We start from the raw sequence: 27,256 nt of genomic DNA, 5'->3' as shown, positions 1-27,256 counted from the left end.
GCCTCGCTATAACTAGGTTTTTGCCACTATCACAAACAAGAAAATAAAACCTCATAAATAGATCATTATTATTACATAAAATATGGTAATCTTATAAAATTACTATTTTAAAATAGTATATAAAAACTCTTAGTTTCCTGCAAAAAAATAGAACTATGAAATTTTAAAATTAAGCCAAAAATCTTCAACTTCTTTCACCTAATTGTTAATATTAATACCAAAAGAAAGCACAAGTAATCGAGGTAACTAGGTCAAAAACATTTTCTGAATTTCTCGGGTTGAATAAAATGTAAACCAAAAGATTCCTGAACTAATAGAGGGCTTAAAAGGGCCATGACTCTCAAGCCAGAGAATGATTTTCTCAAACAGCTTCACTGATTCTGACAAAACGCTTAAACCTCTGTGAGAATATTTTAAATCAACACTTTTAAACAAATGGAAATGTTTCTTTGAAACTCGCTTTCTTTAAAATAAGTCTATTGCTTATGTTAATTAGTTTGTGGCAAACATTTCACAACACACACATATATCAAAACATCATGTTGTACACCTTAAGTATATACAGTTTTTATTTGTCAATTATATCTCAACTAGAGACCAGGTACACAAAATTTGTGCAGGGGGTGGGGGGGTCCCCTCAGCCCAGCCTGCACCCTGTCCAATCTGGGACCCCTCAGGGGATGTCCGACTGCCAGTCTAGACCAGCAGTTGGATATCCCTCTCACAATCCTGAACTGCTGGCTCCTAATCACTCACCTGCCTGCCTGCCTGGTTGCCCCTAACTGCACCCCCCCATGCCGGCCTGGTCGCCCCTTACTACCCCCCACTGCTGGCCAGGTCGCCCCCAACTGCCCGCTCCCTGCCGGCCTGGTCGCTCCTAACTGACCCTCCTCCCGCTGGCCTGGTCACCCCCAACTGTCCCCCCGCCAGCCTGGTCACCCCCAACAGCCCCCCTGACAGCCTGGTTGCCCCTCACGGCCCCCCCACTGGCCTGGTCACCCCACACAGCCTGCTTGTTCAGTCGTTTGGTCGTCCCTCACTAACCCCCTGCAGGCCTGGTTGCCCCACGCAGCCTGCTTGTTCAGTCATTTGGTCATCCCTCGGGCTAGCCCTGGGCGGCTGGACAGCCAACATCCAAGGCTTGCCTGCACCTCGGGCCGGCCCTGGGCGACTGGGGGACTGAGGGGACTGGGCATCACAATCTTGTGGCTGTGGGCGCCGCCATATCTGAGAGCAGGGCAGTTAATTAGCATTTTCCCTCCTTATAGGCTGTGGGCACCACCATCTTTGAGGGTAGGGCAGTCAATTAGCATATTCCCTCCTTAGTGGCTGTGGGCGCCACCATCTTTGTGACGGCGTCAATATGGTCAATTACCATATTCCCTCTTTATTAGATAGGATAAAGCCAAGGGGTAAAAATGGTCTATTCATAAGCAGTATCCTACATTAGCAAAGTTTTTCTGCCCAGATCCTCCTATATTCCCCTTTGCCTGCACTTTCCCTCCTGGAGATAACAATAGCACTTTCTAAAAATTGAATGGGTTATTAACCCTACTATCTCCTATTAACACCCTCACCTCTTAATTCCTTGAACTGCTCTCTGTTTTCTTATCCACTACCTTATTCTCAGCCCCTCACCTGCACCCAAAATTGTCACATCAAGACCTTGTCATTAACAATAACCAAAATCATTCCATAATCTCACTTTCAAACATTCCACTCTTTCACCACTACACTCCTATCTTCCCAGCTCATTCCCTTCACAATGTCAATAATCCTTAGACCCCACAGACTCCTACAATCCATTAACTTGACCATCTTTATACTGTCATTCACTATCTTCCTAATATAATTTCTCAAATCCCTTGGCCTTCACTTGCTTTGTCATACACAGGAGCAAAGCCCCAATCATGGTTAAATGACAGTCACTCCTTATTGGAGGTCTGCATTTACGAGTGCTCATGTGACTAGAGAAAATACACAACAATGCTGATTGGCCTCAGTTGATCTCCATGTGCACTAACCTCAAGTGAACCCTTAGTGCTATCTACATATTATCCTAAACCTTTCACTTTTTACTCTTCTGAACTATTTTATATATCCTCTAACATAACTTCAAGACTCCAGAATCTGTTCCTTCAACTTTTCTCTCAACTAATAATCGTTCTTCCTATTTCACTAAGAAGATAAAAACAACCAGAAGAGTGTCCAAAACTTCCCCACCTACCGCACCTACTCTTGGACCTTTGTCCTTGTGCTCTGCTTTCTTTCCTGTTATTATGGATGACATTTTCATTCTCCAAGCAAAGACCAATCCTTAATCTTTTCATCTGTGCCCTAAACTCATATGCTGTCCACTACCAATGATATTGCTTTAGCAAATTTTCCCTGTCTTTCCTGTAATGTAATTTTTGCATATAAACAGGCTATATAATTTGTCCCATCTTAAAACAGAAAAAAAGGAAAAAAAACAGTTCCTACAGTTATTGATCCATTTCTCTCTTATACAACAAAATTTCTCAAAAGAAATAAGCATACTCATTGTCTCTAATCCTCTCTTCTCATTCCTTCTGAAATGTATTCCAATATGGCTTTTCTACTACTAATTGAAACTGCTTTATCAAAATCATCAATGACCTCCATGTTGTTAAACTCAATTTTCAGGCCTCATCTACTTTCAGGAGTCATAGTTAATCCTTCCTTACTCCTTTGAAATGTTATCTTCACTTGGCTTCCAGGCTTCCATTGTCTTCACACTCTCCTGGTTTTCCTCCTATTCTCTAGCAGCTCCTTCTCGGTTCCCTTGGCGGGTTCCTCCTCTTCATTTCAACTCTTAATGTTAAAGTACCCCAAGGTTCAGTCCTTGGACCTATTTCCTCTTTTGTGAACATTCAGTCCTTTGGTGACGTCATTCAATTTAGATTCTACCTATATCTGATAACTCCCCAATTTTTATCTGTAGGCCTGACCTTTCCCCTGAACTCCAGATTCATATATCCAGCCTTATTAACCTTGCATCTTGGATGACTGACATCTCATATTTAGCAAATAGCATAGCAATGATAGATTTTCTCAAAAAAATAAATATTTTATTTAACAATTGCTAATATCATTACAATGATGTTTTTATTATAAGTTAGTCTATGATAGGCTAGTAAAATTTTTTAAAGTACAATAGACATCTGTGTGGTCTAAAGAATATAATCTTCAACCTAAAATTCTAGACTCAATTGAACTATCATATGAAGAAAATAGTGTTATCTTCAGACATACAAGAGATGTTCAGTGCCATAATTAAGGAAAACAAAGGAAAGTTGTGAAAATCAGTAACTTAAAAAAAATAGGCTTATATTTTTTATATCTATATTTAAATGTTAAACTTACTTTCTTCATGCTGCTATCTGACCAACCTTCCATCCACAACACCTGGCATTTCTTATGCAATGCTGGATTACTCTCACAGTTTATTGTGAAGTTTAAATTTGCAGAATCCATTATCAATACAATATGCAAGTTTTGTTGAATTCCTAAAAAATACATAAGAAAGTTATAATTACGGAATATGACAGCAATAATAATTGGGGAAACCAGTGTATGGTCTGGTTTTATGAAATTAACATTTCTGAAATGGAATAGTAGGAGCTATTTATTTAAAAAGCACAAGCTATAAAACAGCATTAGAGTATGATTTTTCTTTTGGTTAAGAAATACTTGTATGTGTGTGTGTGTGTGTGTGTATGTATGCATACTGGTAAAAAATATCCAGAAGGATATTCATGAAGAAGATACTATATTGCTGTTTTGTATGTTATTTATCAAATGTGATACTGGATTCTACTTTATAATTTTTCTTTCAAAGATTTTTGTTTCAATATTCACAAGCAAAATTGATATCTGGTTTTATTTTAAAATATATATTTTCCCTGTTTCAATATCAATGTTATTTTCCCTTCAAAAAAGAAATTTGGAAACTTTCCTAAATTTTCTATGTGCTGGAACAGTTTAAAATAGCATTGGGATGATCTGCTTCTTAAAGGTGTGGTACAACTGCCTCATAAACTTTAAGGAGAGGGAAAGAAGGGTCGCTCTTAAACAACTTTCCCTATTTCATCAATATTAAAGTTTTTTTTTTAGAAAAATAAAGAAGGCAAATATAATAGTAATGTCTGAGTGGTATTATTAGATATCTATAGTACATATAAAACTATTGCTTATAATAGTAACAAGTTATTAAGTTTAAAAAAATCTAGAGTCTGGCACAAACTAAATAGTTCATTAATTCTCTAAAACAGGAAGTACAAGCACTAATTTTACATGAAAATAAAGGCAGCAATATACATTACCAAACTTTCATTCTTTCCTTTTGCTAAAATTTTGCTAACATATTTTTTATTATAGGTTAGCCTTTAAGCTATATTGTTATTTTCTAAAAGCTCCACAAAAAAGAAATAAGTATAAATTACTAACTGGACCCAAAATTAAGATAACTTTATAATCTATAAAAAAAAATAAAGTAGATTAAATGATATTTATTTCACAGGAACCAGAGTTCGAATTGATTAATAAATTAGATGTCACTTACTATATGTGAAGTAATTGAAGGTTGGTCCAAAAAATCCATCCTGTGAAGCCTGATCTTTAAGAGGCAACAGCAAGGGCTCTAACTCTTCAAGGGTGTAGAGCCCGGGAACTTCACCTACAGCGGACAATTACGTTTCTCTTGAATTTTAGTTACATTACACTAAATCAACAATACATTTTCCATACACAATGCTTTTTCTATTTTTGTATTAAATAATCTGTCCCTATTCAATCTTTGTTTCCAAAACTACACAAACCTTATCACTTCAATATTACTCACAAATCTACATCGACTGCCTTCATTTGATAAAATTCAAATTCCTAAGCAAACCATTCAAGACAGTTCATGATCAATCCATGTACCTGGCTTTCTAGGTTCTTTTTCAACACCCCTCCACAGGACCGTGTGTTCTAGCCTCAATGAACTTCTTTGTGTCCCGTAAATATAATGAAATATTCCCTCTTTCTGGACTATAAGTCTAGAGTTTTCCTCTGCTACCTATCTTCCCCCAAAATTAGTGTTTATCTTTCAAGATATTCCTTTGTCAACTGCTATTCCCATGAACCTTTCCTTGCTAGCCCTATGCTAAGTAAAGGACTCTTTTCTCTTTCACATAATATCCAAACATATCCCTGTTTAGCATTTATCACATCCTTTAATAATAAATGAATTACTTCCCCTCCCTGCCAATTAGATTCTGAATTCCCAGAGAACAAATATTTGATCATATTCAATATTAACGGTAGGGCACTCTTAGCAAAGCATCAGGAACACAAATATTTGTTAGGTAAATAAATAGATAAGTGAATGGATGGATAAATAAACTTGTACTAGGCGTCAGAAAAACTAATCCACAAACTGCTACTAGCCAACAGAATGATGAATGGCAAATGAAAGTTGATTAAGACTACAAGCATTTGATAGAGGGCCTGAACCATGTCTCCTATTAATCCAGTATTTAGCACTGGGTCTGGCACATAATGGGTGTTTAATAAATATTTGTTAAACTAATATACTTATAGTTCACAAGAAACTATAAGATTAAGTGAAAATTCTTTTGCTATACATTCATGTAGGGCCCATTACAGTTTGATTTCTACTTTTCTTTAGGCTCAACTCAGAGGTATCAGACCACTCACCATTCTGCAAGCTTGTAAATATTCAAACACATGCATACATGTACCTACTTCATGTCTTTCTCTAAATTGCAGCCATATAAAAATACTTTTGATTCCTTAAGGTTAGCAAAGAAAGCTGGCTCTAATATTATACACAATGGGGAATAAGAATTTGAAATAAAAAGAGAGACAAAGACCTAATGATTACTTTCTCTGGAAGTAGTTTCCAAATACATTTTTTGCCAAAAATGTTGGCAAAATAATTACTGAATTAATGTTTATCTGGATGTTTGCTTTCACAAAGAAAAAGAAAAAAGTTGTAAGGCTGATCTACTATTTCATCTCAGACAAAGTGAACAAGGTCTCCATCTAGTGACGACTCAAGCAATATGTAAGAATAAGAATAAGCACCTTAAAAATAAAGAGGCTATTCTACAAAAAGACCACAAACATTCAAACCTACCATTTCCACTGTGCCATTACCCCTCAATTCCTTTAACAGTAATTGAACTACCACTTGTCTAACTAGCTTCCTGGTCTATCCTTCTCATTTGGACACTAAAGTATAAATACTTCATATTATAAATTAAAGGTGTTTTCTTTCAATCAAAGCTGTTAAATTCTAAAGAAAAGACTACAAGGAGAAACCAAGATGGCGGCATAGGTGAAACACCTAACCTGCAGCCGGGCACAACAATTTCAAAGGCACAACTAGAGGTCAGAACGGACATCGTCCAGAACCACAGGAGAGCTGGCGAACTGAAATGCCCACAGCTGGGGGGAAGGAGAAGGCCACGGGGACAATCGGGGGAGCCGTAAAAGCCTGAGGTATGGAGAAAATGGCGGAGACACGAGCACGAGCACGCGCGCCTGCGGGGAGGATGGAGCCGGAGAGGAAGGGGCGGCTGACGGCCTGGCCGGCGTTCACTGGCAGGAAGGAGATAAAGGCTCCGGAGTGTGCTAAGCGCCGGCTCCGACTGCACTGAGCGCCAGTTCCGGGCGAAACCCTGGGAAGCCAGGCGCAGGCTGGGGGAATGAATCTGGGCTGTGGGGCGCAGGCACAGAGGAGCGGGGGAAGGCAGAGCTCCAGAGGCGCGCACGGGAAGGGGCGCAAAGGACGGACTGTTGCCTGCGCCACTGAACTGCCCTAGCGGGAAGGAGACATAAGCTCAGGACCGTGCTGAACCCCAGTTCCGACTGCACTGAACCCCAGTTCCGGGCGAAACCCTGGGAAGCCAGGCGCACGCTGGGGGAATGAATTTGGGCTGTGGTGGCGGAGGCACAGAGAAGCGGCGGCTCCAGACGCGCGCACTGGAAGGTGCGCAGAGGACGGACTTTTGCCTGCGCCACTGGGTGGCCCTGCTGGGAAGGAGACAGGGACGCCAGACTGCGCTGAGACCCAGTTCCAACTACACTGAAACCCAGTTCCAGGCGAGAATCTGGGAGTCCAGATTCATTAGGGGAGGGACTGGACTGTTTGGCAGTGGGCGAAACTCCAGGGCGCATTTCTCTCAGAGGTGTTTGCAAGGAATTCAGAGGGACACAGACACAGGAGCCTCATAGGGCGGGGCTGACAGGAAGCCAAGGTTGTAGGCTCCACCCTGTAGCTCCGCCCCAGCCAAGCTGAGCAGAAGCTTTTTCCTGCTGAGTGCCTCAGGTAGTGGCTGACCCACACTACATTGGAGACCCAGAAACGAAGGCATCTAGTGGTTGGTGGGAGATGACACCAGATTTCAATCACTTGCATAAGGGAGGCATTCTAGAGGCAGACTCAGTGAGCGCCAAGGCATTGCTGCATCAAGACCCGGCCCACAAACATGTCTCCTGCACAGCAACTCTTCCTATATAGACAAAGAGGGTCCTCACGGCCAATTGGCCTGGAGGACAATTCCTCCCAGTGACACCAACAACAATCAAGACTTAACTGTACAAAGGAGGACCAAGATGGAGACATAGGGCGGCAGCCTGATCGTTGCCTACCACAACAATATTGAGACTACGACGGGAGAGCAGAGCAGACACCAGCCAGAAAGACCGGGGGGCTGGCTGAGCAGATGCTCTACAACTAGAATAAAAGAGAGGGGTACACAGGATGATGCTGATGCCGGTGACCCAAAGTCCACACTTTAAGAACTATGGCTCAGGCGACACAATGGCGGCCTGGAACGTGCACGGCGCAGTTCCCCCGGCGGTCTCCGGCTGAGGGGACGGCTCCACTCGCTGCCGAGCACGGACAGATGAGCCCCTGGGAGTCATGGGGAGGGAGACTCCGTGCTTGCTGACCTCCGAGTCCTTCAAGAATCTCAATGCCCCGAAGTGGCCAGGTGCGCACGCTCAGCGACTGGCCACCGTTGCAGACCCAAGGGCCGACGCAGCGACACGGACCAGCCCACCGCCGGGCACCGGGCACACCAGAGCCTTGCCGAGCCCGCCGCCCAACTAGTTCTGCGGCAGCCGCCCTGGAGCTCTGAGAAAATGACCGAAGGAATTGCTGAGAGGGAATTGACCAACAGGAATTGGGATCAAGAAGACGAAACCCCGCTGAGACCCGAGTCCAGGCGAGCCTGCGAGCCTCTGGGCTCAGATGTGGTCACACGCCTCTGGGTCTAGGTGAGGCCTCACGCCCCTGGGTTTGGGTGAGGCCACGCGCCCCTGGGTCCAGGTGAAGCTGGATTCCGGGTTCGGGTGAGGCCATGTGCCCCTGGGTCCGGGCGAATCTGAACCCTGGGTCCGGGTGAGGCCGTGGGCCCCTGGATCCGGGTAAGGTTGGGTCCCGAGTACGGGTGAGGCCGTGAGCCCCTGGATCCGGGTGAGACCACGCGACCAGGGGTCTGAGAGAGGTAACGCGCCCCTGGGTCCGGGTGGCTTCGTGCACCTAGGTCCAGGTGAGGCCACGTGCCCCTGAGTCTGAGAGAGGCCACGCACCCCTAGGTCCGGGCGAGACCATGTGTCCCTGGATCCGGGTGGGGCCTCGTGCACCTAGGCCCGGGTGGGGCCGCGTGCCCCTGGGTCTGGGGGAGGCCAGGCTTCCCTGGGTCCGGGTGAGACCGTGTGTCCCTGGATCCGGGTGAGGCCTCGTGCGCCTAGGCCCGGGTGAGGCCACGTGCCCCTGAGTCTGGGGGAGGCCAGGCGTCACTGGGTCCGGGTGAGACCGTGTGTCCCTGGATCCGGGTGAGGCCTCGTGCGCCTAGGCCCGGGGAGGCCACGTGACCCTGGGTCTGGGGGAGGCCAGGCGTCCCTGGGTCCGGGTGAGACCGTGTGTCCCTGGATCCGGGTGAGACCTCGTGCACCTAGGCATGGGTGAGGTCACGTGCCCCGGGGTCTGAGAGGCCAAGCGTCCCTGGGTCCGGGTGAGACCATGTGTCCCAGGATCCGGGTGAGGCCTCGTGCACCTAGACCCGGGTGAGCCCAAGTGGCCCTGGGTCTGGGAGAGGCCAAGCGTCCCTGGGTCCGGGAGAGACCATGTGTCCCAGGATCCGGGTGAGGCCTCGTGCACCTAGGCCTGGGTGAGCCCAAGTGGCCCTGGGTCTGGGAGAGGCCAAGCGTCCCTGGATCCAGGTGAGACCATGTGTCCCAGGATCCGGGTGAGGCCTCGTGCACCTAGGCCCGGGTGAGCCCAAGTGGCCCTGGGTCTGGGAGAGGCCAAGCGTCCCTGGATCCGGGTGAGACCATGTGTCCCTGGATCTGGGAGAGGCCTCGTGCACCTAGGCCCGGGTGAGCCCAAGTGGCCCTGGGTCTGGGAGAGGCCAAGCGTCCCTGGGTCCGGGTGAGACCATGTGTCCCTGGATCCGGGTGAGGCCTCGTGCACCTAGGCCCGGGTGAGCCCAAGTGGCCCTGGGTCTGGGAGTGGCCAAGCGTCCCTGGGTCCGGGTGCGACCATGTGTCCCTGGATCCGGGTGAGGCCTCGTGCACCTAGGCCCGGGTGAGGCCACGTGCCCCTGGGTCTGGGAGAGGCCAAGCGTCCCTGGGTCCGGGTGAGACCATGCGTCCCTGGATCCGGATGAGGCCTCGTGCACCTAGGCCCGGGTGAGCCCAAGTGGCCCTGGGTCTGGGAGAGGCCAAGCGTCCCTGGGTCCGGGTGAGACCATGTGTCCCAGGATCCGGGTGAGGCCTCGTGCACTTAGGCCCGGGTGAGCCCAAGTGGCCCTGGGTCTGGGAGAGGCCAAGCGTCCCTGGATCCGGGTGAGACCATGTGTCCCTGGATCCGGGTGAGGCCTCGTGCACCTAGGCCCGGGTGAGCCCAAGTGGCCCTGGGTCTGGGAGAGGCCAAGCGTCCCTGAGTCCGGGTGAGACCATGTGTCCCAGGATCCGGGTGAGGCCTCGTGCACCTAGGCCCGGGTGAGCCCATGTGGCCCTGGGTCTGGGAGAGGCCAAGCGTCCCTGGGTCCGGGTGAGACCATGTGTCCCAGGATCCGGGTGAGGCCTCATGCCCCTAGGCCCGGGTGAGCACAAGTGGCCCTGGGTATGGGAGAGGCCAAGCATCCCTGGGTCCGGGTGAGACCATGTGTCCCTGGATCCGGGTGAGGCCTCGTGCACCTAGGCCCGGGTGAGGCCACGTGCCCCTGGGTCTGGGAGAGGCCAAGCGTCCCTGGGTCCGGGTGAGACCATGTGTCCCTGGATCCGGGTGAGGCCTCGTGCACCTAGGCCCGGGTGAGCCCAAGTGGCCCTGGGTCTGGGAGAGGCCAAGCGTCCCTGGGTCCGGGTGAGACCATGTGTCCCAGGATCCGGGTGAGGCCTCGTGCACCTAGGCCCGGGTGAGGCCACGTGCCCCTGAGTCTGGGAGAGGCCAAGCTTCCCTGGGTCCGGGTGAGACCATGCGTCCCTGGATCCGGTTGAGGCCTCGTGCACCTAGGCCCGGGTGAGCCCAAGTGGCCCTGGGTCTGGGAGAGGCCAAGCGTCCCTGGGTCCGGGTGAGACCATGTGTCCCAGGATCCGGGTGAGGCCTCGTGCACCTAGGCCCGGGTGAGCCCAAGTGGCCCTGGGTCTGGGAGAGGCCAAGCGTCCCTGGGTCCGGGTGAGACCATGTGTCCCAGGATCCGGGTGAGGCCTCGTGCACCTAGGCCCGGGTGAGCCCAAGTGGCCCTGGGTCTGGGAGAGGCCAAGCGTCCCTGGATCCGGGTGAGACCATGTGTCCCTGGATCCGGGTGAGGCATCGTGCACCTAGGCCTGGGTGAGGCCACGTGCCCCTGGGTCTGGGAGAGGCCAAGCGTCCCTGGGTCCGGGTGAGACCATGCGTCCCTGGATCCGGATGAGGCCTGTGCACCTAGGCCCGGGTGAGCCCAAGTGGCCCTGGGTCTGGGAGAGGCCAAGCGTCCCTGGGTCCGGGTGAGACCATGTGTCCCTGGATCCGGGTGAGGCCTCGTACACCTAGGCCCGGGTGAGCCCAAGTGGCCCTGGGTCTGGGAGAGGCCAAGCGTCCCTGGGTCCGGGTGCGACCATGTGTCCCTGGATCCGGATGAGGCCTCGTGCACCTAGGCCCGGGTGAGGCCACGTGCCCCTGGGCCTGGGAGAGGCTAAGCGTCCCTGGATCCGGGTGAGACCATGCGTCCCTGGATCCGGATGAGGCCTCGTGCCCCTAGCCCCGGGTGAGCCCAAGTGGCCCTGGGTCTGGGAGAGGCCAAGCGTCCCTGGGTCCGGGAGAGACCATGTGTCCCTGGAACCAGGTGAGGCCTTGTGCAACTAAGCCCGGGTGAAGCCACGTGCCCCTGGGTCTGGGAGAGGCCAAGCGTCCCTGGGTACGGGTGAAGCCAGATCCTGGGTCCGGGTGAGGCCGTGCGCCCCTGGATCCATCCGGGTGAGGCTGGGTCCCAGGCCCGGGTGAGACCACGCGCCCCTTGGGTATGGGTGAGGCCACGTGCCCCTTAGTCCGGGTGACGCCGTGCCCCTGGGTTCGGCCGAGACCAAAGCAGAGGGAGTCGGACCTCCATTACCACCATTTGTCCACCATCCAGAGCTGAGGGGTCAGTGCTGACATGTACACATAAGGAACTACTGGACATTGAAATTGGGTCTCAAAAGAACTGTTGGTCCAGGGGGAAGCTCGCTACAGATTGATTCATTTGCCTGTCAGCATAACTATTATTGCTCGTCTCACATTCAGTTCTTATTAGTATATATCTAGTGACATATGATCTCGCTCATCTAGGGGAAATGATGAACAACATAGACTGAGGAACAAGAACAGAACCAGAAGCAAGGAGGCATCGATCGACTATCGGGCCTCAGAGGGAGGATAGGGGAAGGTAGGGGGAGGGTGGGGGGAGGGGGAGAGTTCAACCAAAGGACCTGTATGCATGCATATAAGCCTATCCAACGGTTAAGTTCAACAGGGGATTGGGGCATGCGTGGGGAGAGGGGTGGGATGGGAATGGGGGGATGAGGACAAATATGTGACACCTTAATCAATAAAGAAATTAAAAAAAAAAAAGAATGTTAAAAAAATAAAAAATAAAAAAAAAATAAAGAAAAGACTACATTATTCAAAGCCTACCTCACATAATATAAAACAAGTATTTGTTAATAACTGAGTAAAACATGAGCGTCATTTAACTTTGTCCTTGGGTCCCCATAATGGAAGAACCTATGCAGTTGAAACTACCATTTAGCAAGGATTATTTTGTACTCTTGGTCCAAGTTTAAAACTAAGCTACCACATACCAATGCTGTGAACATAATTATTCATTATAAAGAGATTCTGAAAAATAAAAAATGTGAAAAATTGCAGGTATCCTTCCCAAGAAACTATCAAAAAGGTCAGGTGGTTCCAGAGACCACAGGAGTATACCATCATTTGAGAAAAATTAGATCTCATATTATCTGTATTCACATGTCGACATTACGGCCATACCATATCCACTAAAGATGGACAGTGAGGTTCTACAAATGTTTTATTGTAAATTATATTACATATTTCCTTACATACTAGTTCTTTTATTTTTGTAGGTTAAATTTCTACAGATAAAAAAATTGCTATATCAAAGGTATGGTATATTTTTTATATAAGTCAGTATTGGTTGATAACTTTCCCAAGGGATTATAATAGATCACAGTCCAACCAAAAGTGAGTGAGAGGGCCAATTTTTCAGCATATTCACCAATATTCAATGTTAATAATCATGTTTATATAATTCTTCAATTTTTTGGTTTTACAGAAATTTCCCAATTCTCTTGCTCTGAGCATGTTTAACCCCATGTCATCTTAATAAAAGCTACACCAAAAGTTCTCTGAAACATAATTTTGCACAAGATAATTTTACTGGCATAATTTTACAGTATAACTTTACTTTCTATGAATAAAAACCATCCACTTACCTGAAGACAAAAGGCTATTGATCATCTCCAAAAATGCAGGATGCACGAATTGGTGATCCTCAAGAAGTAAAACCACCTGTTGTGCTTCAATGCCTGCGAGATTCAGCACCTGCTCAAAAGAAAATGTTTTGGGACGATTAAATATTTTGGAATACTTAAAAACTTTAATTCTGTATTTAAACTTAGTCACATATTTCTTTTTTAAAAATATATTTTATTGATTTTTTACAGAGAGGAAGGGAGAGGGATAGAGAGCTAGAAACATCGATGAGTGAGAAACATCGATCAGCTGCCTCCTGCACACTCCCTACTGGGGATGTGCTCGCAACCAACTACATGCCCTTGACTGGAATCGAACCTGGGACCTTTCAGTCCGCAGGCCGACGCTCTATCCACTGAGCCAAACCGGTTAGGGCCATATTTCTTTCTTTATTTGTATTTCAGTAATCAAAATTAAAAATCAAATGTTGCCGAAACCGGTTTGGCTCAGTGGATAGAGCATCGGTCTGCGGACTGAAGGGTCCCAGGTTCGATTCCGGTCAAGGGCATGTACATTGGTTGCGGGCACATCCCCAGTAGGGGGTGTGCAGGAGGCAGCTGGTGGATGTTTCTCTCTCATCGATGTTTCTAGCTCTCTATCCCTCTCCCTTCCTCTCTGTAAAAAGTCAATAAAATATATTTTTAAAAAAATAAAATGTTAGCTATACAGTTGGGAAAGTAAATCCAGCCCATGAACAAATACTATTTGGGGAAATTTTTAATTTTTTTTTACTTTTATGTAATATTAGTGTCCCGGTGCATGGATTCATGCACATTGAAAGGAAGTTAATTAGAAGGTGGCTGGCAGGGCAGGACTGGGCAAGAAGGGCGGGACACGCCCTGGAGCCAACCTCCTGCAGTCCCTCCCCAGCCAGCCACACCTGGGGTAGCACTGCAGCTCGAAGGTCATCTGCGGAGTGCATGGGGTCCCTCCAGCAGGTGGGGGTCCCTTGGCCTTGCATTCGAGGATCAGGCCAAAACCAGCAGTCTGACATCCCCCGAGGATTCCCGGAGTGAAAGGGCACTCTACAAAGTTGCTGTCGCTCAGCAGCTCTTGCATTGAGCATCTGCTCCCTTGTGATCCATGCACATCATACCTACAGGCCAGTCAGCCAGTTGCTTAGCCTTTTAGATATATACTAGAGGCCCAGTGCACGTTTGGGGTCCCTAGGCCTAGGCAGCAATCAGGGCCTATCAGGGTCATCTCGCCCAGTCCCGATCAGGGTGAGGCCCACTGTCGGATGGGGCCGGAGGGCCTGCTGGCTGCCAGAAAATGCCTGCCTGAAGGGTTGAAGGACAGGGGGAGGGAATGGGGGGGAGGTTGGCTGGCCATGGAAGGTTGGTATGGGAGCACACTGACCACCAAGGGGCAGCTCTTACGTTGAGCGTCTGGCCCCTGGTGCAGTGCATGCCATAGCGACTGGTCAACTGGTCATTCCAGTCATTCTGGTCATAACAGTCACTTAGACTTTTGTATCTATAGATATATAGATATACCTATAGATATAAATTATTGTTGATAGTATTACAGGTGTCTCCCATTTTCCTCCCTTCTACCCTGCTCCTCCCAGTTGCAATATACCACAGGTCTTCACCACCCTATTGCCTGTGTCTGTGGGCTATGCATATCCTATATAATAATCTTATATAATAAAAGGGTAATATGCAAATCGACCAAACAGTGGAACAACCGGTCGCTATGACATGCACTGACCACCAGGGGGCAGATGCTTAGCGCAGGAGCTGCCCCCTAGTGGTCAGTGCGCTCCCACAGGGGGAGCACCCTCAGTCACAAGCTGAACTGATGGCTGGTAAACGCAGTGGCAGTGGCAGGAGCCTCTCCCACCTCCGCGGCAGCGCTAAGGATTTCCAACAGCGACATTAGTCAGTCGGATATCCCCCGAGGGCTCCCAGACTGCTAAAGGGTGCAGGCCGGGCTGAGGGACTCTCCCCCTCCACCCCCAGCACACAAATGTTGTGCACCTGGCCTTTAGTAAGTATATATAAGTTATTTGGTTTATCTCTTCTCATCTCCTCAACCCCACATCAAGGTATGTTCCATGCCTCCCTGCTTCGGGTCTTATTTTGTTGGTCAATTCATTTTGTTCATTATATCCCACAAATAAGTGAGATCATATATTTGACTTTCTCAAATTGGCTTATTCCACTTAGTATAATATTCTTCAGGTCCATCCATGCTGTCCCAAAGGGGAAGAGATCCTTTTTTACAGCTGCATACTATTCCATTGTGTAAATGTCCCACAGTTTTTTTATCCACACATCAACTAATGGGTACTTGGACTGTTTCCAAATCTTAGCTATTATAAATGATGCTACTATGAACATAGGGATGCATATATTCTTACTAATTGGTGGTTTAGGGTTTTTAGGATATATTCCTAAAAGGGGGATAGTTGGGTCAAACGGAAGTCCATTTTTACTTTTTTTGAGGAAACTCCATACTGTTTTCCACAGTAGCTGCACCAAATTGCATTCCCACTAGCAGTGAATTAGTGTCCCCTTTTCCCCACATCCTAGCCAGCACTTGTTTTTTGTTGATTTTTTCCTTTACTCTCGCCATTTGGCTGCTTATGCACAGAAAGGAAGTGGGCAGCATCATAGGGAAGAAAGGGGAGTCGGTTAAGATGATCCACAAGGAGAGTGGGGTGTGGATCAACACCTTGGAGGGGAATTGTCCGGAGAGAATCATCAACTTGTTTGTTGATTTTTAGGATAACCATTCTGAGAGGTGTGAGGTGATATCTCATTATGATCTTAATTTGCATTTCCCTGATGATTAGTGACTTTTAGCATTTTTTCACTTTGTCTCTTGGCCATTTATATGTCCTCTTTGGAGAAATGTCTACTCAAGTCTCCTGGCAATTTTTTAATTGGATTGTTTGTCTTCTTTTTGTTGAGTTGTATGAGAACTTTATGTATTTTGAATATTAACTCCTTATCAGATATATCATTGCCAAATACATTCTCTCATATAAAGTGGGTTCCCTTTTCATTTTGAAGGTGGTTTCTTTTGCTATGCAAATGCTTTTTATTTTGATGTAGTCCCACTTACTTTTTCCTTAGTGTCCTTTGTCCTAGATGTATCGGCAAAAATTCTGCTACGTGAGATGTCTGAAATTTTACTGCCTGTGTTTATTTCTAAAATTTTTATGGTTTCATGGTGTAAATTAAGTATTTTATCCATTTTGAGTTTATTCTTGTATATGGTGTAAGTTGGTGGTATTGTTTCATTCTTTTTGTATATATCTGTCCAGTTTTCCCAACATCATTTTGAAGAGACTGTCTTTATTCCATTGTATGTTCTTGCCTCCTTTGTCAAATATTGAGTGTAGTGGTTGGGGGTCAATTTCTGGGGTCTCAATTTCCTATCTGATCCATTGGTCTACATGCCTGTTCTTATACCAGTACTAGGCTGTTTTGGTTATAATAGCTTTGGAGTATAGTTTGATATCCGATATTGTGATCCCTCCAACTTTGTTCTTCTTTCTCAAGATTGCTACAGCTATTTAGGGTCTTTTATGATTCCATATAAATTTTTGGAGTATTTGTTCTAGTTCTGTGAAGTATGCCATTGGTATTTTAATAGGAATTGCATTGACTCTATACATTGCTTTGGGTAGTATAGACATTTTAATGATGTTAATCCTTCCAATCCATAAGCACGTATGCATATACATTTGTTTATATCTTCCTCTATTTCTTTTTTTCAATGTCCTATAGTTTTCCAAGTCCAGGTCTTTTACCTCCTTGGTTAAGTTTATTCCTAGGTATCTTATTTTTTTGTTGCAATGGTAAATGGGATTGTTTTTTTAGTTTCCCTTTCGGAGAGTTAATTATTGGTGTATAAAAATGTCATCAATTTGTCGATGTTGATTTTGCATCCTGCTACCTTGCCGAGTTCATTACCTAAGTCTAGCAGTTTCCTTGGTAGAGGCTTTAGGTTTAAGTACAATATCATGTCAACTGCAAATAATGACAGTTTTACTTTCTCCTTTCTGATTTGGATGCCTTTTATTTTTTCTTCTTGTCTGATTGCTATGTGTACGACTTCCAGTATTATGTCGAACAAGAGTGGTGAAAGCGGACAAAAGATAGGTCATTTTCACATGTACCCACATATGTCCTATATAAATTCCTCCTTTTCTTTCTTTCATGTCCATCTAATGTTCCACTCTGGGGTACCTGAGGGTTTGAAATCCTAATAGGAAATCTTTTTCCTATCTGTCCATAATATGATTTTCTAATAATCATGGGAAAATAATCATCAAAATTAAAAACTATGTTGTTTATCAAAGCCTTAAAGATCTTTAAAGGCTTTTAAAATAATAACTAATTATAATTTAAAATCAAATAAAGCAAAAGATTGTAACTCACATATTTGAGATCATTTTTGAACTGTTTGAGTTCATATCCTCTGGAAATCTTTGGGGAAAACAGCACTGCTCCATGCATATGACTGACTAAAGATGTGATGGTCCGACGGCCTACACCACTGCGTCCTGCTAACAGAAGTGAACCTCCGGGAAAGCTCAGCACTCTATCTATCCGAGACATATACTCCAGGACTTCTTGAAAAAGTAAAATATCTAAATTCTGGTTATCACGTCCATAATGAATAAGGCCCTTTTAAAAAATCACAAAGAAAAATTTATAATTACTATAAGTCCCAATGGCGTAATAAAAATATTAATCTCTAGATTAAGATATTAACTTTTAAGGCACTCCAGAAAAGGAGTTAAGTGACTACATGTATTCTCATACTCTACATTTTATTTTTTCAATAATCCAGCTTTATGGCACTTTCTAAGGAAAAATTTATATATCAAACAAGTTCAAGGGTCCACCATAACCAGCTCCTCTTGGACACAATTGCTATAATTAGTAAAAAGCAGTGTGAGATATCAGGTTAATTATAAAAACTTCAAAAGACCTTAAATTTACCAGTTGTTACAAATCAAATCAAATCAAATCAGTGTGCAAGACGAGATATAAAAATCCTAAAACTCTAGAAACTTAATGCCTAAAAAATATTATGTGAAGTCTTGTTCTTATTCATTGCTCGGAGATGAGTCAAAATCCCACACACAGGAAGGATGCACTGCCAGGAGCTATGTGATACAGTGAAGAAAGAGCGAGAGGACAACTAGACCTCACATACTTAACTTTAAACATTCTCAACTTTGCAATATCCATTCCAGGTAAAGCAATCAATTCACCACACCATGAAAAACTTTTCTTGATATACAATCCGGACTAACTTCCAATATAAATATTAATTTTTAAAGCAATCATATGTAATGCTGTTTCTTCTTCTTTATTGTAATTAAACTTTAAAAAAAACAACTGCCTAGGACAGTGCCATTCAAAGGTCTGTGAACCAGCAGCATCAACATCATCTGCGAGCCTGTTAGAAATTCAGATTCTTTGGGCCCCTCCTACTGAATCAGACCTCCTTGGGATGGGACCCGGGAATCAGTATATTTTCTAGTTCTTATGCTCACTAAAGTCTGACACCACTGCTTTAGGATGATATACCAATTAATATAAATCCTTATTCATATTTCCAACATCATGTGTCTTAGCGATTTTATATGTCATCTGTGTAAGCACAGGGGCGTGTAGTAAGATCTGCCACAATGAATTTTATAATCTTGTACTCCACAATCTTTCAATAAATATTTTTTAAATTGAATACAATAACCAAAGTCAAATTCATGATTGATATTATACCTTTTTAATAACATCCCTGAGATCTGCAGAATTTAGTATTCCAAGTGGTTTTCCATGTGGAGGCAATGGTTGTCCTGGGGGTGCCCTTGTTACTGAATCATGTCGGGCTCCCCATGTAACATAGAAACTATCTGTAGAAATAAAAGATATTGTTTTAGGCGTGTTATTTGTAATGGAAGCATCAGTAAAGTACATTGCTCATTAAATTATTTTTAAGTTAATTAGCTCAAATAAGATCATATGCCAAAAGGCAAAGATACATTATTTTAAAGTGTGCCTTGGAAGACCAATATGATCAGTAAGATACAAAGACTTAAACTGCTAGATCACTCTACCTGAAAACTAACTGATGGGATCCCTATATTATCTTTGCATCCCTCTTCTCTTACGCCCCAAAATGACTTCCTCCCAACTTTCCCTATTATTCCCCTTCTACTCTGTCCCATTTTCCTTCTCTTTCTCCAGAATCTCCATGTAAAATTTATAGAATAAAAATAACATAAAATTCACAATAAAATAAAATAATCTCAAAACTCTCCTTGAAAAAGAACATAGATTAATACTGCCAATAGCTCTAACTTGTAAAACAAATTTTTAAAATTAACCAAATTTTAATTAGAAAACAAAAGTCCCACAGACTTCCCGGAGATTTATCGATAGCCCTGTTCCTGTTACCATACAAGAAAAATCTGTTCACTATTCTATCGAATGTTTCCCCTCCTAATTCCTCTGGGAACTGTTCATCAAGTATCCTCCTTGTCACATGCCCAACTCAACCACAGCTTAATCTTTCCTAGAGCCTAGCTACTTCATGTTCCTCTCCTTCACCATCACATTTCTTACATTATCGTATTCTTTTTCTTACATTATCTTCTATCTTCAGAAACCACTACACTAAAACTCTTATTTGGGAACAACAATACCGTCCTAATCGCCAAGTCCAAATCTTTTTTTTGCAGTCATTTTTTGTGTGCAGCTTCTTATTGAACCATTTTTATATATGTACTTATCAAGTCAAAATCACTACTTTTTTTTAATCCTCAGCCAAGGATATTTTTCCATTTTTAGAGAGACTGAAAGGGAGAGCGGGGAAGGGGAGAAACAGATAGAGACATCCATGTGAAAGAGACACATCCACTGGCTACCTCCCCCGTGTGACCTGTCTGAGGGCGGGAGCAAACCCACAACCAAGGTACGTGTCCTTGACAGAATCAAACCCCCGACCCTCGAGTCTGCCAGCCAACTCTCTAACCACTGAGCAAAACCAGGCAGGGCCAAAATCACAACTTCTTTTCAGTTTTCTGTTTATCCCTTATATGTTTATCTTCCCTGGGATCTAATTCAGACTGTTATTCTTTAATTCTAAACATTCCTCTTAAATAATTTAATCCTATTCTGTTGCTTAAATTAGCAATTATTTACATACCCAAAACCCATCCACTATCTCTCCCCAGCTTTAGTTTAATCCCATATTTCTAATTGCTTAACAGACATATAATTTATGCATTCATTACTAAACACCACACAACTGTATATAAACACTGTATTTTGTTAGAGATAAATAGTAAGACAAACATGATCCCTACTTTTATAGAGCTAAAAGTTTATGTAAATTCCCAAAAGACACACAAAAAGCTTGCAAACATTCAAACACACATCTAAAATTAAACTCCTATTTGTACTCCTCCTCATTTCTCCCCTAGACTCTGGTAGTAGCATCCTTACCTTGTATCCCTGCCATAGGTCTCTGTCCCCTTAACTATATCCTCACTGCTAGTAAAATAACACACACTGTGGGGAACGGGCTGTAAGCTGACACGGTCCTTGCACCTGTAGGGGCTAGCAAGGCTGGCACCTACCCGAACAGATTTCCCAGGCCTGTTTGGATGGCAACTAATCAGTATAACGAGAGCAGCCCCTGCCTACAGAGCTTTCCCAGGTTTGTTTATATGACTGCTATCAGTAGGATAAGAGCTACTTTCATGGCTGACCAAGAAATATGTACCCAACTAGTGAGATTTATTGTAACAAGAAACCTGTCCTTCAACTTATTCCTCCAGTAGTGATTTTAGAGAAACAAAGAATGTTTTCCTTGTGAGTGATTCCCTGCTTAGTGTCTTATGTATAAAAAGCACTGTATTACTAATAAAAGTTGCCAGAGCTTCTCGAGAGCTGTGGACAATCCCGCTGTCCTGTCTTTCTCTTCTCAAATCCCACCTCCCTACTTCAGCCCGGTTCAATCGTCAGGCTGGACCTGACAACACACAAAACAAAATCTGATTGGCCCACAACACTCCAATATCACAGAGATTCCCACTGCCAAAACAAACACATTCTGCTAATCAAGGCCTTCTGCAATCTTGTTGCACCGACTGCTTGAATCTTTTGTCTCCCTCTCCGCCCCATTATATACTCCAGTTTTCTCAAGCCTTGGGTTCTTTACATATTCTGTTTCCTGTCTGGAATGCCCTTCTCTTCTTCACTTAATATAGTCAACTTTTGCTCTGGCCATATGGCTCAGTTGGGTGGAGCATCATCCCAACTGATGCTCTATCCACTGAGCCAAACTAGCCAGGGCTAGCTAAAGCAATTTTGAAAAAGAATAAAGTAGGAGAAATCGGTCTAACCAATTTAAGACTTATGTTGCTACAGTAATAAAGACAGTGTGGTATTGGCAGAAGGACACACATACACATCAATGGAACAGAATAGAGAAGCCAGAAATAGATCAACACAACTCATTCTTTACAAAGGTATAAAAGGAATTTAAGGTAGAATGGTAGCCTATTCAACAAATGGTGCTGGAACGAGTGGACATCCATAAGCAAAAAAGTAAACCTTGACCTAAATCTCATTCCTTTTTTTTTAATCCTCACCCGAGAATATTTTTCCATTGATTTTTAGAGAGTGGAAGAAAGAAGGAAAGACAGAGAGAAATATTGATGTGAGAGAAACACATCAATTGGTTGCCTCCTGCACGAGCCCTGACCAGGGCCCGGACTGAGGAGGAGCATGCAACTGAGGTACGTGCCCTTGTGCCCTTGATCAGAATCAAACCTGGGACCCTTCGGTCTGAAGGCCATCCCTCTATCCACTGATCCAAACCAGTTAGGGCTAAATCTCATTCTTTATACAAAAATTAACTCAAAGTAGACCATTGACTTAAAACATAAAACTATATAAGTTTGAGGGGGGAAATCTTTAGAAACTAGAACTAGAGAGAGTTATTACCAGACACCAAAAGATCCTTAAAAATTTTTTTTAATTCATTGGGGTTCACAAAATGAAAACCTTTTTACCTCTGAAGGACCCTATTAAGAAGATGACAAGACAAGCTATAGAGTGAGAGAAAATATCTGCAAACCACAATTTGACAAAGGACTGGTATCTAGAATATATCATTAACTCTCAAAACTCAACAGTAAAAAAAATAAACAATCTAATTAGAAAATGGGCAAAAGGCATGAAGAGACATTTCACTGAAGAGGATATACAGATGGCAAATGAGCCCATGAAAAGATGTTCAACTAAATTAGCTGTCAGCAAAATGCCTATTAAAGCCACAATGACATGAACACACACTTATTAGAACGGTTAAAATTAAAAAGTGACAATAACAAATGCTGGCAAGGATGCAAAGCAATTCTATCACTGATATACCACTGATGGGAATGTAAAATGATACAGCCACTAGAAAACAGCATGGCAGTTCTAAAAACATGAGCATACAAGTACCATACAACCCTACAACTGTACTTGTGAGCATTTATCCCAGAGAAACAAACTGTATGTTTACACAAAAACCTGTACATGTGTTTATCACAGCTTTCTTCCTAATAGCAAAACACTTAACCCAAATGTCCTTCAACAAAATGGTTAAAGAACTTTAAGTTCATCTGAATACCTACTCAGCAATAAAAAGGAACAAAGTACTGAAATATGCAACAACCTGCATATGTATATCTCCAGAGAATTATCCTGAGTGCAAATAAGATTACTGAAGTGGCAATATTAAAGACAGAACAAATTGGTAGTTTCCATGGGGTGAACTATAAACGGGTAACATGACAGATCCTTATGGTGATGTTCTGTATCTTAAGTGCATCAATATCAATATCCTGCTTGTGATGTTGTACTATAAGTTTATCAAATGTTACCACTGGGGAGACCCAAGTAAAAGACACGTGCTCTCTCAGTATTAATTCTCACAACTGTATGTGAATCTATAATTATTTCAAATTAAAAATTAGTTTTTAAAGTTCCATGGTAGCTTCCTCAAAAAATTATTATTATACTAGAGGCTGGGTGCTCGAAATTCATGCACAAGGGGGTTCCCTCAGCCCAGCCTGCACCCTCTTCAATCGGGGAGCCCTTGGGCGATGTCCGACTTCTGGTAGTCGGACATCCCTCTCGCAATCTGGGACTGCTGGCTCCTAATCACTCAACTGCCTGCCTGCCTGGTTGCCCCTAATCCCTCTGCCTGCCTGCTGATCACCCCTAATCTCTCTGCCTGCCTGCCTGATCACCCCTAACTGCCTCTGCCTGCCTGCCTGGTTGCCCCTAACCACCTCTGCCTGCCTGATGACCCTAACTGCTCCCCTGCTAGCCTGTTTGCCCCCAACTGCCCTCCCCTGCCAGCCTGTTTGCCCCCAACAGCCCTCCCCTGCCGGCCTGGTCACCCCCAACAGCCCTTCCCTGCCAGCATGGTCACCCCCAACGGCCCTCCCCTGCAGGCCTAATCTCGCCCCCAATTGTCCTCTTCTGCAGGCCTGATCTCATCCCCAAATGCCCTCCCCTGCAGGCCTGGTCACCCCTAACTGCCCTCCCCTACTGGCCTGGTCGGCCCTAACTGTTCTCCCCTGCCGGCCTGGTCGCCCCCAACTGCCCTTACCTGCCGGCCTGGTTGCCCCCAACTGCCCTCCCTTGCAGGCCTGGTCCCTCCCAACTGCCCTCCCCTACTGGCCATCTTCTGGCAACCATCTTGTGTCCACATGGGGGCGGCCATCTTTGACCACATGGGGGTGGCCATCTTGTGTGTTGGAGTGATGGTCAATTTGCATATTACCTCTTTATTCTATAGAATACCTCTTATCAAGCATTTATCCCAAATTATTCAGAAAAGTTGTACTGATTGTAAAACAATGCATGCTGTATTGTAATTATCAGTTTAACAATCTACTTGCACAAATCTTTGTGGCACCTGAACACATTAGCAATAGTTATAATTGCAAGCAATGACTTTCATATCTGTATCTGCAATCAGATTTCAAGTTTTTTGGGCACAAGAATATGTCTGGATTATTTCTAAGTCCCAATATTGAAGTTTTATTAGTAAATTAATATTCATCTATATGAAAATCTTATTTTCCTAGACCTAAGATATATCAACCCTTCTTTGAAAAGTAAACTACTAAGCACCAGCTGGTTTGGCTCAGTGGATAGAGTGTTGGCCTGTGGACTGAAGGGTGCTGGGTTCGAGTCCAGTCAAGGGCACATGCCTGAGTTGCAGGCTCGATCCCCAGTAGAGGGCGTGCAGGAGGCAGCTAATGAATAATTCTCTCTCATCATTGATGTTTCTATCTCTCTATTCCTCCCCTTCTTCTCTGAAATCAATAAAAATATGTTTTTAAAAAAGAAAAGTAAAATACTGAGGAAAAAAACATATATTATTTGAGTCCTATATAGGAGACTCCAAAATATACCAAATTCTAGAGAATTCAGATACCTAATAAGATACTGATATCATCTAATTCCCAAAAGATATGCCACTTTCTTTATAAGAAGAAATTTTCAGACTAAGAAAAAATGTACCATTTAAGAGCCAAAGCCTTTCCACATTAAGCCATGAAACTACAGGCCACACGGGCATAAACCCTCACTAAAAAGCAAGCCAACTGCACTATTACCAGGCTTCTCTCAGCATTTCAGCCTACCTTAGGTTCTCTTGAACTTACTTTCTAATTCCAAAACTCAAGAAGCACCTAGAAAATTACTCCTATCAATCTCAACATCCTTCTCATCTTCATAATTTTGGCTTATGTAACCTGACCCTGGAACCAATATTGAATCCAGAAATGTACAAAGTGGGGCAAAGTAGATTTACAGTTGTGAGTACATGAAATACAGTTTATTCTTGTATTGTTATTTATTAATTATTGTATTATTTTCCATACAAACTGTAAGCCTTACCTTTGCCCCAGGCCCTGTATAGAATGTATTATATGAAATATTTTTGAAGCCTCACTTTACAATCTAATAAAACAGAAACTCATTTTGTAGCTTAAAAGCAGTTATATTAAGAAATATTTTCATAATATGTTCCTTTTTTATCAAAAGTCTTTTCACCATGATGATTTTCATCACATGCATTATTCCTAAAGCAATTTTCAAAATGCAAATTTGTCATTAAGCAGTAATAATTGCAAATGCACAAAGCTGCTTTGACTAAATGATGTTATGCTTTGTTTACCATAACAATGGGTGAAGCTAGTAACAAAAATAAGTAGTTCTGTGCTGACATTATGAACAGTGACAAGAATGAGATGGCCATTACTTTCAAGCTAAAGTTCATTGTAATCAAATATGGATTTTCATAATAATTTTTAACTTTCATACATATATAACTATTAAAAACTTCTTTACTAAAACTCCTTCAGGAAATACAATATTGAATTGCAAATGTAAAATGCTATGGCCAGAACCCTTTCTTCCCCCAAAAAAACAATTATTGTTATCATAGTTTGTGTGGAATATAATTATTGACATCTAACAAAAGATGACAGAGCAACCCCTCATGATTAAAATTATTGGAAATTTTTATTTGTTTAGACATACACAATCATGCTATTAGTAAATTGAAGTTCTCATATAACATTTATATATTTACATAAACTCAGTAACTATATTACCTGCCATATTGTCTAATACATCTGACCCCCAATCTCCTTGAAATACTGATGTTAAGATGTTGTCAAATAAATGAAGTTCCTTTGCGCCAACAATTTTGTCACGAAATAAGCGCCGTGCTTCATATGCTACAATTTCTAATACATAATCTAGTGGATGGTTTGACGATCCTAAAAAAGGCAAAATTTTAATTGTAATAAAATTAAAATGACTTAAAAGTGGTCAGTTTCAGCATATTATTAGAAACTAGGGGCCCAATGCATGAAGATTCGTGCATGGGGGGGTGGGTCCCTCAGCCCGACCTGAACCCTCTCCAATCTGGGAGCCCTCAGGGGAGCCCTCTCCAATCTGGGAGTTTCTGTCTGTCTTTGCAATCATATGAGCGAATTGTCTGAGACCCCAACCCAGTTTGGTTTGTTGCTCACAGAATAATGGAGGCTTTTTTTTTTTTCTTTGCTTCATTGGTGGAGATTTCCTGGAAGTTTTAGGATATTTTCCCTTTAATTTTTCCTAGACACTCTGATTTTACTTATGTCTCTCACCTTTGCTTTCCCTCCGTCTCCCACCACAACAGTAACTTGTTCCAGGCTCACTTTGCTCTAGTGTCTAGGACAGTGGTCGGCAAACTCATTAGTCTACAGAGCCAAATATCAACAGTACAACGATTGAAATTTCTTTTGAGCCAAATTTTTTAAACTTAAACTTCTTCTAACGCCACTTCTTCAAAATGACTCGCCCAGGCCGTGGTATTTTGTGGAAGAGCCACAATCAAGTGGCCAAAGAGCCACATGTGGCTCACGAGCCGCTGTTTGCCGACCACGGGTCTAGGAGATCTGTCTGCCACCAGAACTACGATTCCCAGCATTCCTGGTGCTCCCTGTGCTCTGGGCTTCCACTTCCAGTCCTGGGGCTGCCACCAAAACTACTATTCCCAGAATTCTTGGTGCTCCCTGTGCTCCCTTCCTGCTCTGTCTCCGCCCCACTGCCAAGCCGCCAGCTCTCCCTCTCTGCTCTCCATCTGGAGGCATGGAAAGCCAAGTTCCCCAAGCCGCTCCACTCTCTGCTGCCGGCTCTCCCACTCTGCTCTCTGCCCAGCACCTGTATATGCAAATTAACCCACCATCTTTGTCAGGTTAATTTGCATACTCACTCCTGATAGGCTGGTGAGCATAGCGGAGGTATGGTCAATTTACATGTTTCTCATTTAATATATAGGATAGTGAAAATTACATACCATAATTTTGGCACCAGACAAATAGAAAAAAGAGAAAAACAGTTTAAATTCATTGGGTTAACAAGTTGGTAAATTTTTCTATTATTTAGTTAGGCACTATTATCTCTAGTTGTTCAATAAAAATATCAATCCAAAAAAGCATATTAAACATGATTTGGTTACAAAGAATATTAATTTCATTTCTCCTAACCATGTTTTAATCATGGTAATCATAAATAGTTTATATGAGAAAACATAATAAAATATTATTATTTTATTTTTAATGTTCATTTAAATTACATGTTAATATTATTTCACTTATAGTTTTTATAAATA

General features: G+C 43.7%; 1 protein-coding gene across 2 annotated transcripts in view; it reads right to left on the bottom strand.

Annotated features, from left to right (window-relative positions):
- The window catches only part of DYNC2H1 (dynein cytoplasmic 2 heavy chain 1), a 328,866-nt gene that overhangs the window by 203,038 nt on the left and 98,572 nt on the right, over nucleotides 1-27,256 (bottom strand). For both annotated transcript variants that reach the window (XM_028158576.2, XM_008150183.3), the window contains exons 47-52: nucleotides 25,710-25,877; nucleotides 18,802-18,932; nucleotides 17,446-17,694; nucleotides 13,012-13,120; nucleotides 4,583-4,696; nucleotides 3,385-3,527 (exon numbers count right to left, since the gene is read on the bottom strand). In XM_028158576.2, the coding sequence (XP_028014377.2) occupies nucleotides 3,385-3,527; nucleotides 4,583-4,696; nucleotides 13,012-13,120; nucleotides 17,446-17,694; nucleotides 18,802-18,932; nucleotides 25,710-25,877 (914 nt within the window). The remainder of the gene's footprint in view (nucleotides 1-3,384; nucleotides 3,528-4,582; nucleotides 4,697-13,011; nucleotides 13,121-17,445; nucleotides 17,695-18,801; nucleotides 18,933-25,709; nucleotides 25,878-27,256) is intronic.

Source organism: Eptesicus fuscus, chromosome 13 (assembly GCF_027574615.1).
Source record: "Eptesicus fuscus isolate TK198812 chromosome 13, DD_ASM_mEF_20220401, whole genome shotgun sequence".
Taxonomy (NCBI): Eukaryota; Metazoa; Chordata; class Mammalia; order Chiroptera; family Vespertilionidae; genus Eptesicus; species Eptesicus fuscus.
The sequence above is the reverse complement of the archived record's forward strand: the minus strand, read 5'-3'. Positions and strand labels throughout refer to the sequence as shown.